This window comes from Coturnix japonica, chromosome 2, assembly GCF_054131305.1.
Source record: "Coturnix japonica strain WE chromosome 2, WE-NBRP24, whole genome shotgun sequence".
Taxonomy (NCBI): Eukaryota; Metazoa; Chordata; class Aves; order Galliformes; family Phasianidae; genus Coturnix; species Coturnix japonica.
This window is the reverse complement of record NC_140664.1, coordinates 92481995-92500032: the sequence shown is the minus strand read 5'-3', so window position 1 is coordinate 92500032 and position 18038 is coordinate 92481995. Positions and strand designations below refer to the sequence as shown.

Genomic DNA, 18038 nt, shown 5'->3' with positions numbered 1-18038 from the left:
TGCATGGGAATAGTTACATTTTCTTAAATGCAGTTCTCTTTTTCCTTAATCACTGTTATAAAACAACAAGAGCCTTATGTGCTGTCTTTTCAGTATCTTATTTACAACAACTGATAGAAGTGAAACTACTGGTATGGCAAAAGTCAGAATTTTTTGTGAAATATGTTTCTCTGGTCTTCTTCTCACCCCTGCTTCTGTGTGCTTTAGCATTAGCAGCAATCCTTGGAGCGGTTCCGTTTCTGGGGACGTACTGGGCAGCCATCCCTGCAGTCCTAGACTTGTGGCTTGTGCAAGGAGAGGGATGCAAAGCCATTTTGCTCTTGGTTTTTCACCTGCTGCCAACCTATTTTGTAGATACAGCCATTTATTCAGATATATCAGGGTAAGTATACTGACAACTTTTCAAGTTTACTTACTGTAAAAATGTTTAACAGTGATACCTTTAAACTTACTTCTATGAAGCTGCAGGGCAGTGCCTTGAAGCACAGAAGGACATACAGTGGTACTATCTCACAGTAGAACTGTCCTAAGTGCCATTACTGTCGCAGGCCTCTTTTCTGTTAAATTTGTCATTTCAGATGTCTTGAGCTTGTTCTCATTCAGCAAAATCAACTGCTTTGGCTGGTAAAGCCATTCCAAGTAAACACGCTCTTTGTTGAAGGATTATTTTGAGGCCAGCTTTCATGTTGTGCCACTATACCACTGTGTAAAGATTTGTTGATACGGTTATGTGCTGGAAAACATTTGCATTAGTTTGTGTTGTAGTAAATTAATGCAGAATAAGAACATTAGATGTTTGAGTTCAGCACTGTTTGATTTTATTTTCTTTTGACCTGTGACTTTAACTGTGGTTAAACTAAACAGAGAACCTCATGATAAAGATCAATGGTAAGAATCTTTCATAGACTGTAGCAATGATTATTTTTCAGGAGTTAAAGCTAACAGGTGAAGTATAATCAAATTACATTTGTTTTCACCAGCAAATCGCAGATAAATTTAAGGCCAGTAGTTATTTAACTAGCCAATAATTCTTCTACTTATTGAAATAAATTTTTGACTGTAGGGTTGCAGGCTCTGTTCACCATTCAGAAAATATATGTGGCAAGAATAGATTTTCTAACAGTGGAGAAAAATTGTATTTTTACCATTGCATAAATCCACTGTCTTGCAAATTGGGTTAATTCTATTTGAAATCACTATAATTACGTTATGCAAGGTTTTCCAACTGCATTAAATATATATTGCAGTCCTACTTCATCAGGTGATATGTGGTCTGAATTGGCAAACTAGCCAGAAAAAAACTTGAAAGTGATGCATGTTTTTAAAGATTTATAAGCTAATCGTGTGTCTCCTTTTGGAGAAGTATAAAACCTTAAGGCTGATCCTGTCTTCTCAAAAAGTGATCCACTTGACCCTTCCAGAATGTTAAATATGATCTAAGTAAGACATGATGAATAAGTGCGTATGATGTAATAAGTCACTTTTTAAGACCTGATAGCGACCTTTTAGTATCTAAAGGGGGGCCTATAAGAAAGAAAGGGGTAGATTGTTAAGGAGGATCTGTTGTGGTAAGATAATGGGAAATGGTTTCAAATCAAAACAGAGGAGATTTAGACTGGTTATAAAGAAGTTTTTTTACAATAAGGGTAGTGAAGCACTGGGACAGGTTTCCCAAGGAGGTATGGATGCCTGGTCCATAGAGACATGCAAGGTCACGCTGGACGGAGCTCTGAGCAACTTGATCTAGCTGTATGTGTGTCCCTGCTCATTGCAGGCAAGTTGGGCTAGATGACCTTTAAAGGTCCCTCCAGGCTCAGATTCTATGATTTCATGATCTTATCCTGCATGCAGTTGTAATGCATATTAGGATTGCCAGTGTGGGAGCTGGGTAGAAGTCAAGACTGTTAGAAACCTGGCAGAAACTGCTGAAGTTCTGAAATGACTGGTTAGTATTTTCAATGCATTGCACTCAGAATTTAGGGCAGCTTTCTAAAAAATGGGTGTTCAGTTTCAACTATAGGCTTTCTCATATAATTTCATAAACATGAATGCTCTGAATGCTGCTGTTTGCAAGCAATGAAAAGTTGAAGATGAGCCAGCAGTATGTGCTTGCAGCTTTGAAAGCCAACTGTGTTCTGGACTGCATCACAAGAAGGATGACCAGCAGGGTGAGGGAGATGATTGACCCACTCTGCCCTCATGAGCCCCATCTGGAGAACTGTATCCAGGTGTTTGACCCCCAGTACAGAAAGGATCTGGAACTATTGGAGAGGGTCCAGAGGAGGGCCACAAAGATTGTCAGAGAGTTGGAGCACCTCTCCTATGAGGAAAAGACTGAGAGGGCTGGGCTTGTTCAGCCTAAGAAAAGGCTTCGGGGAGACTAAACTGTGGCTTTTTAGTAATTGAAGGGAGCTTATAAACAGGTGGGAGACTGACTTTTTACATGGGTAGACAGTGATGGGACAAGAGGAAGTGGTTTTCAACTAGGAAGGGGGAAATACAGATTAGATATTAAGGCGAAAATTTTCACTCAGAGGTTGGTGAGATGCTGAAACAGGTTGAACAGAGAAGCTGTGAGTGCCCCATCCTCAAAGATGTTTGAGGCCAGGTTGGATGAGGCCCTGGGCAACCAGGTCCAGTGCCTGATCTTGTGGGTAGCAACCCTGCTTATGATGGTAGTTTGGAAACAGATGATTGTTAAGATCCCTTCCAACCCAAACCATTCTGTGATTCATAAATGATGTATCCTACCTTTTGTTCAGAAGGCTAAATATTCTGATCATTGTGTAAATTAACGTCTCTCCTGAGGAATGCTCTTAGTAAATACTGCTAGCTCTCTTGAAATGAAAGAGTTCTTGACCAGGAAGCATGAATAGTCTTCATAAGGAATCATCTTTCCATTTTCAGAATGGAAATATTTTTAGTGTTAACTCCTTCAGATCCCTGGAGGTGTTCAAAATCAGACTGGGTGGTGCCAGGGTAGCATGATCTAGTAGTGGAAGGTGTCTCTGCCCATGGGAGATGGGATGGAACTAGACTGTCTTTGAAGGTCACTTCTAGCCCTAGTTATTCCGTATGTTTCCAGCAGTTCTCTAGAAATCAGCTATAATGACTACTATTACTATTATGTGCTATAAAATATTGTTTGATATGTTGTGTAAATGTTGTACAAGATGCAACTTAAGACATTTCTGCAGTCATTCAAACAGCAGTTTAGTCTGAATATGGGTATCTATCACTTTATAAGCTTAACGAGACTGTGTGATTAATCTGCATTTCATAATCAGTGGTATTGTTGTTTGTTGTTCTTGCTTTAACTTTATTCTGCTTGTGCTGTAATTCCAGGGGTGGTCATCCTTACCTGACGGGTCTTGCAGTAGCTGGAGGAGCATATTACCTGGGACTGGAAGGAGCCATCATAGGACCAATTCTACTTTGTATACTTGTGGTTGCCTCCAACATATATAGTGCCATGTTGGTTAGTCCAACAAATTCAGTGCCCACTCCATCACAAGCAACGTGTCCACTACAGATTTACCGGTAAGCATTGATAATGTCTCACGTTACATATTGCAGTTTTCAAGTGGATCTGTGTACACCCACATAGGTGTAGAGAATGTAAGTATGAGTCTGTGGTTGTGTGTGCATCTGCACACCTACACATGTATGGAAATGTTCAGAGAATATTCGGCTTTTATTCTAGAAAAATATTTACTGTAAAATAAGTAAACTTGAAATGTTTGTTTAGTATCTCTTAGCTTCTTACAGGAGGCTTCTTTAGAGAATTCATTAATAACAGCTTTGTATCTTATATTACATGTGCTGCCGCTGTGCTAGAAGATAACTGATCATCCCTGTTTCCCTGTTTATAACTATTATTCATGGACACCAGATAACGTTTATTGGTCTGAAAAAGAGGCTTGTCTGCAGATACTGCACTTTGCGTGACTGTACAATACTACAAAGCATGCCATTATTCCATTAAAAGTATGGTCTTGACTAATCTCTTTATTGAAGTTACCAAATGTGGAATATAGAAATGTATTTTTAAACTGTACAGTTAAGGGATGGGATGAATAAATTCCTAATTGAATATTTAATTAGTGTTGGAAATCATGTTGTAAAATTATTAACGACGGTAGGCATTGTAATGTCTCTTCTGTCTTGTTTAATTACATAGGTTAGCTCATTATACGTATATCTTAGAGATTATATGCTTGTGAGCAATAATCCTTTTCTTCATTCACATGAATAATGTTGTCATCTTTCATATGGGTAATTTAGGAAAAAAAACCACTTATGAACCTGTCTGTAGTCTCTGACTTGTGGTTGTTATGTTCCTAGGCTTTCCTGCATACACTATACATAGAGCTTCTGGCATTATACACAGAATGTTTTTTCTTGTTTAATTCATAGGGCATGAGACATTTGAAGTCACTCAACAGATTTTGTCTTTTTGCAGGTCAGCTAGAGAAAGTCCTGAGGAGTCAAAAATGGCTGCTGAATGATGAAGGAGCTATGCTGCACCTGTTCAAGATGAAAGAATCACGTGGTCTTTCTCAAGTTCCCAACAGCCATGGCCTACTGTCCCTCTGCAGCTCTGCTAGGGGCAGTTCACAGGGATGCATAGTTTGAGTGTTAGGAGACACCACTCCTCAAGCATCTGCTGGCCTTTTATTACTGTGCACTTTGCCTCTTTGAGAGAGAACATCAACTTCCCATGGCTTTGCTAACTAGCACACAGTTCCACAGCCACCTTTGTAGACTCTTCTGTCTTCTTAAAAAGAATGGCTGAGTGGACAGATATATCCACTGGAGTTGTTATCTGCTGAAATGACTTACTTAGCTTTCATTTATTGGGTTATTTGTCTTTCTAATTTGTAGTATTTTTAAAGAAAGCTAAGTCCAAAATATTTATTCTCTGTTAATCTGATGGCAACAGAGATGTAAACCACTCATTGTGAAATGAAGATTAAATACAATTGTTTGCTGCTCCTTTGAAGGTCAGAGGTTTTTTTATCCCTTTATAAACACTGAAATTTAATGTTGTTGAAGACAACTTCTTCTAGCATTTTCCTAAAATTAATTGATATACAAATTGAGGAATGTGAGTTTTTGTCATTTAGAATGTGTTTAAATAGTTTAAATCTTACCCTTGTTTCTGGTGAAATCTGATGATATTCTGATGTCTAGTCACTGTCCGGTGAAGTCACAGTATCAACTAATTTTGCTTAAAGGCCTTAAATACTTTAAACCTAAGGTAATGTACAGTTATCACATCTACTTCCAATAATAAGAAGAACTTGAGTAGGATTGTTTTATGTCAGTTTTCAAATGCTGTGACCAAATAGCATTTATTTTTCAAACAAATATGAGTTTATTTCAAAAGAGAAAAGGGAAAGAGTAGAGATTTTGTTTTGTTGTAGAGTTGGGTTTTTTTTGGTTGCTGCTTTTATTTTTCTCTTTGTCAGCCTCTGGCCAAATATCGTAGTGATTTATGCAGAGTTTTTAAATTCCTGAAATGGTGTATTGCCTCGGTCACAGAAACAAACTACTTCAGTGTTTTTCTTTCATATGTAATTCTGCCGAAACTGCAAGTTTGGTGACACTTAAGACCTTCTGTATTGTTGGCTGAAATATTTTGACACAATGGATCTTTATACCTTTGCAAAGGCGAAGTGTTTTTTTGGTCAAAGCTTCCACTAATACACTGGGGCCCTTCATACAAAGTAGCAGTTCCACATGCTTAACCAAAGAACCACTTTTCAGTTTCTGATAACTTACCTTGAATTTATTTCGGATTGACAAGGTTTATGCAGAATTCAGGCATGCCTTGCGTATACTGTTTACCGTAATGCAACCGTCGATGCACAACTTAATTCTCTAACTTAACTGCTGTGGTTTTAGTGATGAAATGTTACTCCAGAATGTGGGGCTTCACATATACTGGTGTGGGGCTTGCAGGTTTTCAGGTATGTGTTTGGAGGACAGGCTCAGGCTTGATTTAGTGGTTTGACTGGTGATTTGGTTGTTCTTCGAAGTACAGAAACATCCTATTTGATATTTGAAATTCTGAGAGACCTGCAGAGCAATTCCAACTAACTTAACGTGAAGAGTGTATTGCTTGAATTACATAACCATCCCATGTTTTAATTTCCTCAGGTTTGTGAATCACTTCATCTTTAATAAGACCCATTTTTGTAATTGTTGCTGGATAAGCAGGAAAATGACAACCTGAGGCTGCCCCTAAATATTCCTGCAGCATTTTAACCAATTTAAATGAGACCACCATGATACCTGGGAAACTTCTTTATTCTTCTTGTTGTTATTCTAAAGAATTTTGCACTGAAATACTTCCTTTACATTCTAACTTCATCTAGTCAGCATTTAAAAATTACTAGCAAGAAAGATGCATATTTAATGTATTTCTGGTTTTCTGTTGCTCCTCTTTGCTCACTGGTCACGACGTTTAAATTGCCAACATTTTTTATCCCAGTTATCTCTTTGAATCTTTTTGAATCCTAAGGTAACACAGTCATTTTAGAGAGTCATCACAAGGCATCCTTTGGTCTGCTTGTTCTTATGTTTTCCTCTTCTCCCTCCCTGCTTGTGTGACTGCCTTAGAGCAAAGAAGAGTCTCCATTACCAAGATTAAAACTGTATTTCAGACAGTTATCTTCAATAACAGCAAATTAGTGAAATCAGCTGGGAACGTGCATTGCAGTTTTGAAATGTTCCTTTCCCAGTTTGAAGAGAAATCATTTTGTAAGGAGAATTAAATTCTCACGTAGTCTCTTAGCTTGTCCTCCTTTGAAATATATCTTCCTACTTGATGCTTCCTGTTTCAAATTCAGCAAGGACTTGCCAAGGAGAACTTTCTGTAGTATAGCCTTTCTCAGGAAATATAGCTTAAGGGCGTCGTGCTATGTGCCATGTCTGATTTAGAAATAAGTTGCGTGGCTCAGTGATACAGCAACGGTGTGCTGCCAAAAAGAAGAGCAAATGGAAAAACACATTCTCCAATGAAACCTTCTTAGGATATGAAATATTCACTGAATTCTGCCATAATTAAATATGTATATATATATATGTATGTTAAAATGCATACCTTAGCGGTGACAGTCTCTTAATGCTTGTAGGTGAGAAGCTGATGGTCTTTAGCTTTACTGTGAGCAGCCATTTCAGACGCAGGTACTTATATGTCTTTGGTATACTTAGTATTCAACTCAGAACAAAGACAATGATTTAGAGTTCAGAAGGGAATGCTTGTAGTAATAAATCTAGGTGGTACTGTGTCATGGTATTGCAAAGTACAATGGTAATGTTTATTATTGCTCTCTCCTAGCTAATCAGGCTCATTGCAAGTAAGCATCGTGTCAAGGGGTTAGTGATAATTGCTTAACTGCTTTTGCACAGAGCCAAAGTTAGCCCTTTTTCTTCTTCCTTTACCTCAACTGAACGTTACTGTACTGCAGCAGCACTTGCAGAAGTTCATGTGTGTCCATTTACAGCCCAGCTTGTTAGCTTCAGGTCACTGTAGGTACTGGCTTAATTGAGCACAACACAGCAAGTTGCAAAGGATGAGAATCCAGCACATGCTCGTTTTGCCAGCTGTACTACAAGACAGTGACTTTCAGCGCTGTGCACTGATGGCTGCGCGCTGTGACCAGTTGGGAGCAGTAATGGCTTATTTTGAAACACTGTTTAAAAAAAAAAAGTGACACAAAAAATAAAGTTTATTATTCTAGTCATACAATATGCAATACATACATACAGTATACCCGTTTTAGAAATTAAATTGATAGCCATCTGTCTAATAATTGAGATAAGCCTGATCTTTGTATGCACACTAATATACAGGTTTGTTTCAGCTGAGGTACCTTGTAGCTTTACTGATTTCAAGGAATGTTTGGATTTGTTTCAAGACTTTGGGGAGGAAGACGTACTGTCATGTGTTCTGTCAGTGGTTATTGAATTAGGAAATCCAAAATTGGAATAAAACACCAAAAAGAGCATTGATTGTGAAGGGAAGATGGGGTGCTGTTTCCAGTATTAAACTTAGTGGGTATCAGTGTAACTTCCGAAATTGGTGTTTGGCTGTAATGTTCAGTGTTTTTTAGAAAGCCTGAAAATACAAAAGCTCAGCACCCCTTTAAAACATTAGCAGAACTGAATTACTAATGCCAAATGCTAGTGGCAGAAATCTGTACAGGGTGTTGCCTTCCCTGTGGACCTGTGTATAAGATGGGACAAATACATTCTACAGAGATGCCATGGTTTTGCATTGGCAGTAGAATATGCTTCCACGACTGCTTTTATTCAGACATTGTGTTTCTGTTGTATCAGCTTAATTTTCTCAATATATGTAGTGCTACCTTTATGTAAATCACTGCTGGAAACAGCCAGGCTTTCTTCAGAAGGTGCTGAAAGCTGTTGGAATTGGAGTTAGCCTTCGGTAGTTTTCGTAATGGAGGTAGCATTCTAGAAACACAGCTGTTTTCTTTGCCAATTAAATACTCTTCGTTGAAACCTGGAGTCTCTTAACCACGTATGCAGATCATCTTTATAAGTTCTGTTTGGGCTTGTATTTCCAAGGTTGTAGTACTATTTATGTCTCACCCTTTTTGGTGATGCATGATTTGGCAAATTCATTCCCTTCTTATTTCTAGTTTACACTACTACAAAACTAAATTTACCTAATAACAAACCTCACGGAAGTTTGATCTTTAACCTGTAGCTGTTTATCTGTCCTTTTTATTAAAAGCCCATGGTGGTTTATTGTCAAAATCTCCAAAATGGCTTTTAAATGAGAAAATTGGAAATTAAAATAAATAAATGGAAATTGGAATGTGGAAAATGAGCTTGATATTTTGAAACCAGAAGCAGTGCCAGAATTGTTGATCGTATTCCAGGATTCCATGAGAGCTTTGAAAATATATATGTTTATATGCACCATTATATAAATACAAGCAATGTTTCTCGTATTCAGACTTCAACAGAAATTTATTTTTTTGTTTTTTTTTAAGATACCTGTGAACAAAATAGTGCCTGTCTGTAGTGGAAATGAGCACCATTTTCTAGAATTAATGTTTACTTAAAGGAAGTTGGAGGGGAGCCAAGCAGATATTGGTGGGATGACTAGAACTGTTTTGTTGCAGTTAATGTGAAGATGGGAAAGACTGCTCTTCCATCTGGTAAGCCATTGCTAAGAAATCACTGGCCCTGGAAGAATTTGTGCTCATGCTGTTTTGGGGTAGATTCCCTGAAAGGCGTGCTTTGCATATCCACATACTGAAATAGTATGTCCAATTCAGGAAGGAATTGCTGGTTGGCAAGTAAGTGCATCATGGCATGGCCTGGGTTGAAAAGGACCACAACGATCATCTTGTTTCAACTCGCTGCAGGGTTGCCAACCACCAGACCAGGCTGCCCAGAGCCACATCCAGCCTGGCCTCAAATGCCTCCAGGGATGGGGCATCCACGGCCTCCTTGGGCAATATGTTCCAGTGTGTCACCACCCTCTGAGTGAAAATACCTTTATTGCGCTCTGCATATAGACAGGCTCAAACAAATGTAATTGGTGTTTTATTGAATTGAAGGGGTTTTTTTTAACTAGGTTGAGTCAGAAGCAGGGCATATTTACTTGCAGCAGGATGCATTTGCTAGCTAGTGAATGCAGCTTGAGTGCTCAAGCATCCACATACATATCTGAAAGATTTTCAGCATGGTGATTTTAGAGTAAAAATAAGGATTTATTTTCCTGCCCTCGCTTTTTTGTCTCTCAGCTTTAAATGAGAAACCTAATTCGTAGTTATTTCTCATGGTTTGCTGTGGATTAAGTGTAAGAGGCATCACAAAGCTAAAAAGTAGTCATGGAACAGAATTTCATTAAGCTTAAGAACTGTCATCCAGACCGTGCTCTTGGAAAAACATCATCCAAACTTTTGGCTTCCTTTCTGCCAATTGTAGCCGCAGGCTGACGCTCTGTGAGGAAGTATCAGTAAAAAATACCAACAACTTTGTGTTGTTTGTAACTGTCTGGCTGGGTAGTTCAGTGTATTTAGTTTCCACTGTTGTCGCTGGTATGTTCTGCAAGCAGACAAGTTGTTCTGATTGTTACCTTTAAAATTAAAGACTATGTTTCAGTGATGGCTGGACATAAGCTTTCTTTACTTATACAAAATGCTTACCTATACATTAGTTAACTAGTATCTGATGTTTTGGTCAGAAGAGTAGGGAAGTTTTGTTTTTTCTCTTTGGTAAATTTCACCAAACCAAATCCAAAGAAACTTGTGACCTTGTGTGCAAAGACTGGCTAGATCCTACTGCAATCTAGAAGCAGATCTGTTGCGTTACAGAGCGCAGGTTGTTCTAACGTGTGCATTTCTAAGCGGAATTTGTGGGGGATTTGGAGCAATAACTTCTGTCGACTCAAATTTGTCTGTAAGTGTACGTGTGACACAATTTCAGAATGGAACTATGTTCACGACTAATGTTACCATAGTTGGTTTTGGTACAGTGCCTGTTTTTGCATGTGTAGTATTAGAAAAGTAATCTCTTTGTCCACTGGTGGCGGAACAGAGAATGTGGTTTAAGGTTGAGAAGTATTCGTATAGACTGCAGAGGTATTTATTTCATTAATTTTGATTGTATGCACCAGTCCTCCTCCTAATAAAGGGTTTTTTGTTTTTGTAGCGGGTATAAGAGGCTTTTAACTTAATACTGTGTTCACACTGCAGTCCTTTGTAAGCACAAAATGTTTAATATATTTTGAAATAAAATACTACTGAAGACAAATGAGTTGGATTTTGATGATGGGGTCTCTGGTCCACAAAAGTCTAGTGAAATCTGAGGCTTGCTTCAGATGAAGTGCAGATATGGCAGTGGATCACTGAGCACCACTTCCTTCACTTCCACACTTCCATTTCTTCTCCACTTTTCCCACTGTGAGGCGTGTGCCTCTGCGGTAACTCTGGTTGGCTTGGCTGCCTGCAATGGCGTGACCATGTGCCCAGACCCTTTGAAAGCTTGCATTCGGCAGCTGATGGTAATTCAAGTTACTTTCATTATGGCCTACTCTGTGAAATGGAAATGATTGTTGGTGTCTAAGCATGATTTTAAAATAGAATGATTTTAGCTCATTCTATTGACTGTAAAGCAAAAGTGATCAAATCCTTTTCACATGACTGCTTGCTTTGTTTAGAAAGAGGTATGGCTGATGTTCCACTCTCAGCCCTATCACTGTTTTGTGGCCAGACTTGTTGCCCTCAAGTAACTCATATAGCACAGCCCATTTTAGCTAGTGTCTCTTTAAAGAGAGATGAATGATATTTAATTCTCTGAAGGAATCAAACATTATTTCAGCAAGTGTGGGCAGGGTATTTTGGGCAATTTTTGCTAGCAATGTAATAATGATTTTTTTTAATGTTCCTTTATTAAGTTTGAAAACAAGGGCTTCCAAGATGCTTGGAATTCTTTAAGTTGGAACCAAGACAAATGTATGTGCAAACCTGTAGCCCACCATGCAAAGCTAATGCACTTCTGAAAGAAATCCTTTGTTTTCACTCTTTTTTTCCTCTATTTTTTTAAATAGTTTTAGTGCACAGATTGAGAGCAAATGACCAATTTTTCTCATGCTCAGAACCCACAGCAAAATAGTTCAGCACCAGTCAAGGGACCTATTTGCTCAGTCTCAGCTATTCCCTCATTGTGCATCAGGAGCTGTAAGTGCAATATAACTCGCTAACAGTATGGTGTGGGAGGCTAGACAATATGAAAGTATGGTCAGGTAGATAGAAAAGCTGAAACAGTGCTGAAATAAATATGTTATTGATGTATTTTGAGCTTGACCAGAGAAATCATTTAAAATGTAATGGTTTCATTCTAAGAAGCTCTCATTGTTTTCAAACTACAGATGCATTCCTTGCAGAGTTCAATTGCATTGTTAATGCCAGTAAAGATTCTTTGGTAAAGCTATTTATACTGTACTTAATTTGGCCTGCACTGGTTGCCTTTATTTTTTTAATCGGTCTTTTAACTTCAGAACAGAGTCAGCTTTGCCTACACAGTGTTTGTTACAACTCCCCTTACACACTTGAGGAAGACACGCATTGAATATCCGTGAGCCTCAGAGGGCTTTACCACCTCCATTGTCTCCATTGTTGCAGTTTGGTTAGCATTGAATAGCTATATTCATTGAATATTGAATAGCATAATAGCATCCCCATTAGTTGCTGGGGAAAAAGGAATAAGAGCTTCTCTGTCCAAGAGTTTAAACTGATAGCTTTTAATTGAAAAGTGGCAGGAAATCAGTGGCAAGCAGCTGGTTGCTACTAGCAAAGATGAATCTGTTTTCCCTTAGAGATTCATAGAATGGTTTGAGATGGAGGGGACCCTTAAAGGTCTTCTAGTCCAACTCTCCTGCAATGAACAGGGACACCTACAGCAGATAGGTTAATGGGAACTAAAGCTGGATGAGTTGCTTTTACCACACAGTTGGTTTCTAACCTATGCCCCAAAGCTCTTTTGAAGTTGACTAATGGCATACAAATTATATCTTCCTGCTGAGTGAGGCCAAACCATGCAATTGCTTTACTAAACAAGCTTTACTGAATGTTGGTAAATTTTTCCAAAGATTACTTTCAACTGTTTTCACCCTTGCCTCTTTAGAAGACTTCAGTGATACACACAGTGCAGTTACATTTTGTTTTTCAATTGAACAGCACTGAAAGCTAATAGTTGGTGAGATTATTTTTCCATCTTGAGAACTTTAAAGTCCCTTGTTCACAATGTGATTGCAGTCTTTTGGCTTTACCGCTCGTAAAAATAGCAATTATCATTCTGAGAAAAAAATACCCCAGAGACTCAAGTATTTATGTCTGGTTGAAATAAATCCAAGCACTCAGTGAATGATAATAAAGAAGAGTGTACGAAGAATGAAAGCAGTTCGAAAAACCACTGGTGACTGAAATATGTAACGCAATACTAACATCCCTTATAAAAAGAATTGAACTTGCATATTAAATATGAAGTTTATTCTTCTCTTTGATTGAAGGATGTTTAATTCCTTTGACCTAGCTTTGTGTCAGAAGTTAACAGCTCTCTGCCTCCATCCAAATCAGAACGAACTCCGTGTAAACCACATTTCTACATAAATTCACAAGGAAGTTCATGCTGCATGTCACAGCAACTGGTTCTTTGTTTCTTTGCACGAGATGACCTTTGAAAATGTAACACTGCCATTATTTGCATGGTGAGGGCCTCAAATATTTGAGGATGCAGTTCCCTGAAGTTCTGAATATGTATCTGAATATGTATGGTTGATTTGCATCTTTCCAATGAAGTTGTCTAACAAGTTTTAGGAAGACTCCCGTTTTGCTTTGGCTGCACTGACTTAAGGCTTTTGTTTCATTATCTTTTCTTTTACTTTCTATCTTTTATCTATCTCTATCTACTTATCTTTTACTTACTATCTTTTACTTTCTTTATAGAGTACTACCTATAGATACCTCCTGCCACTGCTGTATGATTGCTGTCATTGCTGTGGTTTATTCTTCTCCCATTTTTCCATACATCCCAACCAGGAGCCACCTGTTTGCTATGAAGACGATTTATTTCTTTGAGGAGATTTATATTAAATAAATGTTTTTCTCGAGGGTGAAATAGCTTGAATTTTCTCTTCAGATTATTACCAATTATTGCAAATTGATGAGGTCTTGTATGTTTTTCTAGCCGTATTTATCTGAGGAATGGTGAACCTGATGCTTATGGATTCCTAATAAAGCTACAGAGATAGCAGTGAATTTTACCTCTCTGCTTGCCATCTCCCCTGACACGCAGGCAGCAAAAAATCCTGCCTTCAAAGCATTTCTGCTCTCTTGTGAGAGGAAGTGAGTGTCCTGTAGTAACTGAAACTTCCAGTATATTTAACTTGGGGGTCAGAATGAGCTGTCTTGTATTTATAAAGTAGCTAAATGGAAATTTCTCTTAGTACCATCACAAGAATATTGGGGTTGCCTGTGCAGTTTCAAATGCCATTGCATTCTTCATCTCTTAGGAACAAATATTTGAAGAAAGGATGCTTAAGTTCTTCCAGATGGGAAAAAACCAAAATAGGCATGGCCACAGGGAAAAGTTGCATTTTTCTTCCAGGACAAATCAGCTTATTTCTACAGTTATATTCTATCTCTTCTAGTGGACTGATTGTAAATGATTGTATTAAATGAAATACAAGCAAGATATTATTGGCTAAACTAAAATGACCATTTGATTAAAGGGTATTCCTCTTGTCTGAACTGTCATGCACGTGAGAAGTCTTGTCTCAGGAAACACTTCCATTTTGATTGACTGTAAAGATTTTTGCTGACCTGATAGACTCTGGTAAGAGCTGACAAAAACACCACATCAAAATAACATCAAGATTAAGAAGTTGTTAATACAATTGAGAGTCAAGTGTCTGTAGAAATTGTGAGAATGCTCACAAAGCATTGCAGTATGTTCCTTTGAAAATGGATCTTGGTCTATCAGAACGTTTGAAGGCAAAATAAAATAGCTCTGTTATCTCTTCCAAATGCAAGGTGATATACATTCAGGTTTCTGTATGTGAATGAGGATTATATTTGGAGACCACTGCCTCTTTGTTTAAGGGTTTGTGGTTCAGGTGGTGTTGGATGATGTGATCTTTGAATGCGTAGAGATGAGAGTATTGGGTGTGTGTCTCTGACACTAACAGGAGAATTGAGAAAATTGAGCTAGACCTGAGGATTATGCATTGAAAAGGAAGTTTGTTTCTTAGGTAGAAAAGGTTCTGAAGCAAAGGAAATGAATGATTCAGGCTTGACAAATTTTCCTTCTAACGTGTGATTAAAAAACACTATCTTTGGAGATTAGCAAAAATGAAAAAGGGGGAGGGAAGCTGTTGGTAGTAGCCTGATAATATTCTAAGGGGAAACGAATTAAATGTAAAAAACAAAGAGTCTTCTAATAGTATAAAAATGGCAATATCAGAGGGGTGGACTTTATTTCTAAATAAATTTGGACTGTAATTATGGCACATATTTTAACAGTAATTAACAAATGCAAAAGTCACACTGACGAAGATATCCATTGTCACAGAGGAACTAAAATCTGTGTCCTAGGCAACTGGGTTTCTGAATGAAAATTACATACAGCTTCTCTGACATAGGATGGAAAAGAGAAGCCAGAGCAATCACTTTAGCACAAAATTCTGTCAATGCTCCAGTGCGGGGAATATTTGCTGAAAACTGTGATTTTGTTCAGTTAAACCTCCTCATATACTTAAAAGCATCTGTAGTTGCCTGCAAACCTTAAAAACTGCCCACTGTCTCAGGAACTGTGAGATCAGCACCTTTAATTTCATGACAGCTCCTTGCATGGTACTACTGGTCTTTGTCCTTTATTGTATCTTTTTATTGTAACATAAAAATGGTGGTTGCAAAAAGGCCTTTTACTGAGGATTTAGGAGTGGAAATGGGTTCATGAGTCATGCTGAAGCAAGATATATTTTTCAGCTTTGTGTGGCTTTACTTTGATGTTAGCTTGTTGACTTTTATGTTTTCCAAATAAGTATCTGTGATGTCGAGTGAAAAACATTCTGCTTTTTTTGTCTTGTTTTTAAGAAAGTGATGCCATGCCCTGATCTTCCTTAACAGGAACATTTGTCACTTGCAGTTCTGGAAACTGCTGTCAAGTTTTCTGGCATGCTTAGGAGCTCCCTCATTTCCTCCCAGAGTCACTATATTTTCTGGAATGACATGTAGTGTCCACCTCTCCTCCAGGTATAAAATGCCCATTAGTGAAGGAGTAGTCTAATCTAGTGCCATAAGGTGAACAGGAACGACCTCGTAGCTTTGCCAACATTATCTATTAATTTATTAATTTACCTAATGTGTGAGAAAGTCCTACTGGAACTGACTTTTGGCTTTGCTTTTTCTCCCTGTGAAATCTAGTTCAGAAGAACAGGGTAAACTGTTACTGGCTGATTTATCCTTATCACAATTAAGTAATACAGAGGTGCTGGTGCTGCTTTGCAGAAGAGGCTGACTCTTTTCATGAACTCTTTGCTTGTATTTGGACCAAGACTTATTATAATTTTTGTCTTTAAAACAATTGTTTCTCTCATAATCCCTAAAGGCTGAGAAACCCAGCAACACACCAGCTGAAGGGACCAGGGCAGGCTGGCAAGGACCTCCCATCAGGTTCTGCCACCTGAATTAACTGGGCAGGGCCAGCAAATGAGAGGCCAAGGCAATGCTATGTGTTGCAGGAGGGCTGAGGCCATCAGTGGAGAGACAGCAAGGGCCTGCCTTGCCTTCTCCGCCCTGACCACCATGTTTTTTCCTTGGCCTTGTTGCTGTGGGCCCTGAGGGGAGAGCAACATCTGGAAGCAGACAATTGCCATCCCGGATCTGGGCTGGTGTTGTTTTGTGGCACAGTGGACACCCTCATAACACCTCCAGGACAGTGTAATGTTCACGATGGCTGTGAATTATTGAACATCTGTTGTTGCCTGCTGCAGTTTGTATTTGTCTTTTCCTTCTTAAAACATCATCACGACTTTGCTAGTGGTTCTGATGGTGCTGCCACAGAGGGGTTTCCTCAGAGTCATAACAGATTCTTGAAATTCTGGGTTCTCATTCCAACCCATTGATTGTTTTAACTATCTTTTATTTTTCATTTCTTTCTTTCTTTGCAGGTGACCCTTTTCTTTGCTGACATGCATAAGATACTGACAGGCCAGGGAGGTTGTTAACTGTGCATTGGTCTTGATTCGAACAGAGACACAGAACAGAGGTGTGGACTAAAGGTCAGATCTGGAAGGGGAATTAGGATTTTTATGCCTGGTTTCACTGTTGAGATAATTTTAAGAGGCATCTAAGATTTGTATGAGTTGATGGTTTTAATACTTATGTATTTCTCCAAATTTGTTCTTAGATGAGCCTAGAAGCCAAATGGCGTGGCAGACACATGCAGCTCAGTAACAAGCAGATGTGCACCTGAGCTTTTCCAAGTCTGTAACTCAGTATTGTTCCTTGGATTCTCTCTGTAAAGTGTATGTACTTGAAGCAGGATTACTCTGTGTGTCTGTGTAAAGGAAACAGTTGATCACAGATTAAACTTCTGATTAACCATCTGTGGCAAGTGACGAGTCAGCTGTGGGAGCACAGGTGAAGGTAATTTAGCTGTGTTCCTGGAAGGGGTGGAGCCTCCCCTAGATTTAAGGGCTGACCACCACTAAGGCAGGATCTCTTTCTGGAGACTGCTCCTTTGTGGAGTTCTGGTGGCAAGCCTCAATGTTATCCATCTTGACTGAAAGCCTCAGAGTTGGTGAGTCTTTTCCTTAAATATCCTCTGGCTATCTATTTACAATTATACTTGTATTTTTCTAACTATATGTAACTATACTCGTATTATTCCAGTTATACGGTCTGTATTTGGGCGATTGGCCCAAGAGAGCCATTTTAGTGGGAAGGGCAGCCAATATCAGTTATATGTTTGTTTTCTTTTTCTCTTGTATGCTATCCCATTGGTTTAAATATTTATCTAGGATGCAAGTTCAGTTTACTCTCCTTTTGTGTGGAAGGAAGATCCTGCTCTGGTGGCAGTTTAAAGTAAAGAAAGTGCTACATACTGCTGCTTGCTCTTACTGATTTACTACAGGTGGGTTCATTTGAAAAAGGAAGCTGCATTCCCTTTGATGGAGGATGGAGGAAGCAGTGAGTAGGAAAGAAATCTACCTTGTTGAGGTAGAAAAGAGCTGAATCCGCTCAGGTACAAGGCTCAAATACTCTCTTAATTGTCTGATTTGTAAGAAAAGGGTAATTTCCTGCTGGCCTCTGTCAGAAACCTGATTCTAGGACAGAGTGCTTTTAGTTTTAAGCCAAATGGTATTTCCCTAGTACCACCAAGCAAACTTCCTTAAGCATTTGGGAAAATGGATGTAAAACACATATTTACCAGAGCTATCCTATGGGTAGTGCTCAGAGAATACCTGCCTGCCTACTGGAAGAGAATGAGAG

The 18038-nt window shown here is 38.6% G+C and overlaps 1 protein-coding gene across 2 annotated transcripts in view; it reads left to right on the top strand.

The window, feature by feature from the left end:
* TMEM245 (transmembrane protein 245) overlaps positions 1-10797 on the top strand; it is a 76078-nt gene extending 65281 nt beyond the window's left edge. For both annotated transcript variants that reach the window (XM_015854299.2, XM_015854300.2), the window contains 3 exons: positions 208-382; positions 3346-3540; positions 4463-10797. In XM_015854299.2, the coding sequence (XP_015709785.2) occupies positions 208-382; positions 3346-3540; positions 4463-4508 (416 nt within the window). In that variant the 3' untranslated portion in view covers positions 4509-10797. The remainder of the gene's footprint in view (positions 1-207; positions 383-3345; positions 3541-4462) is intronic.
* Positions 10798-18038: the final 7241 nt, after the last annotated feature.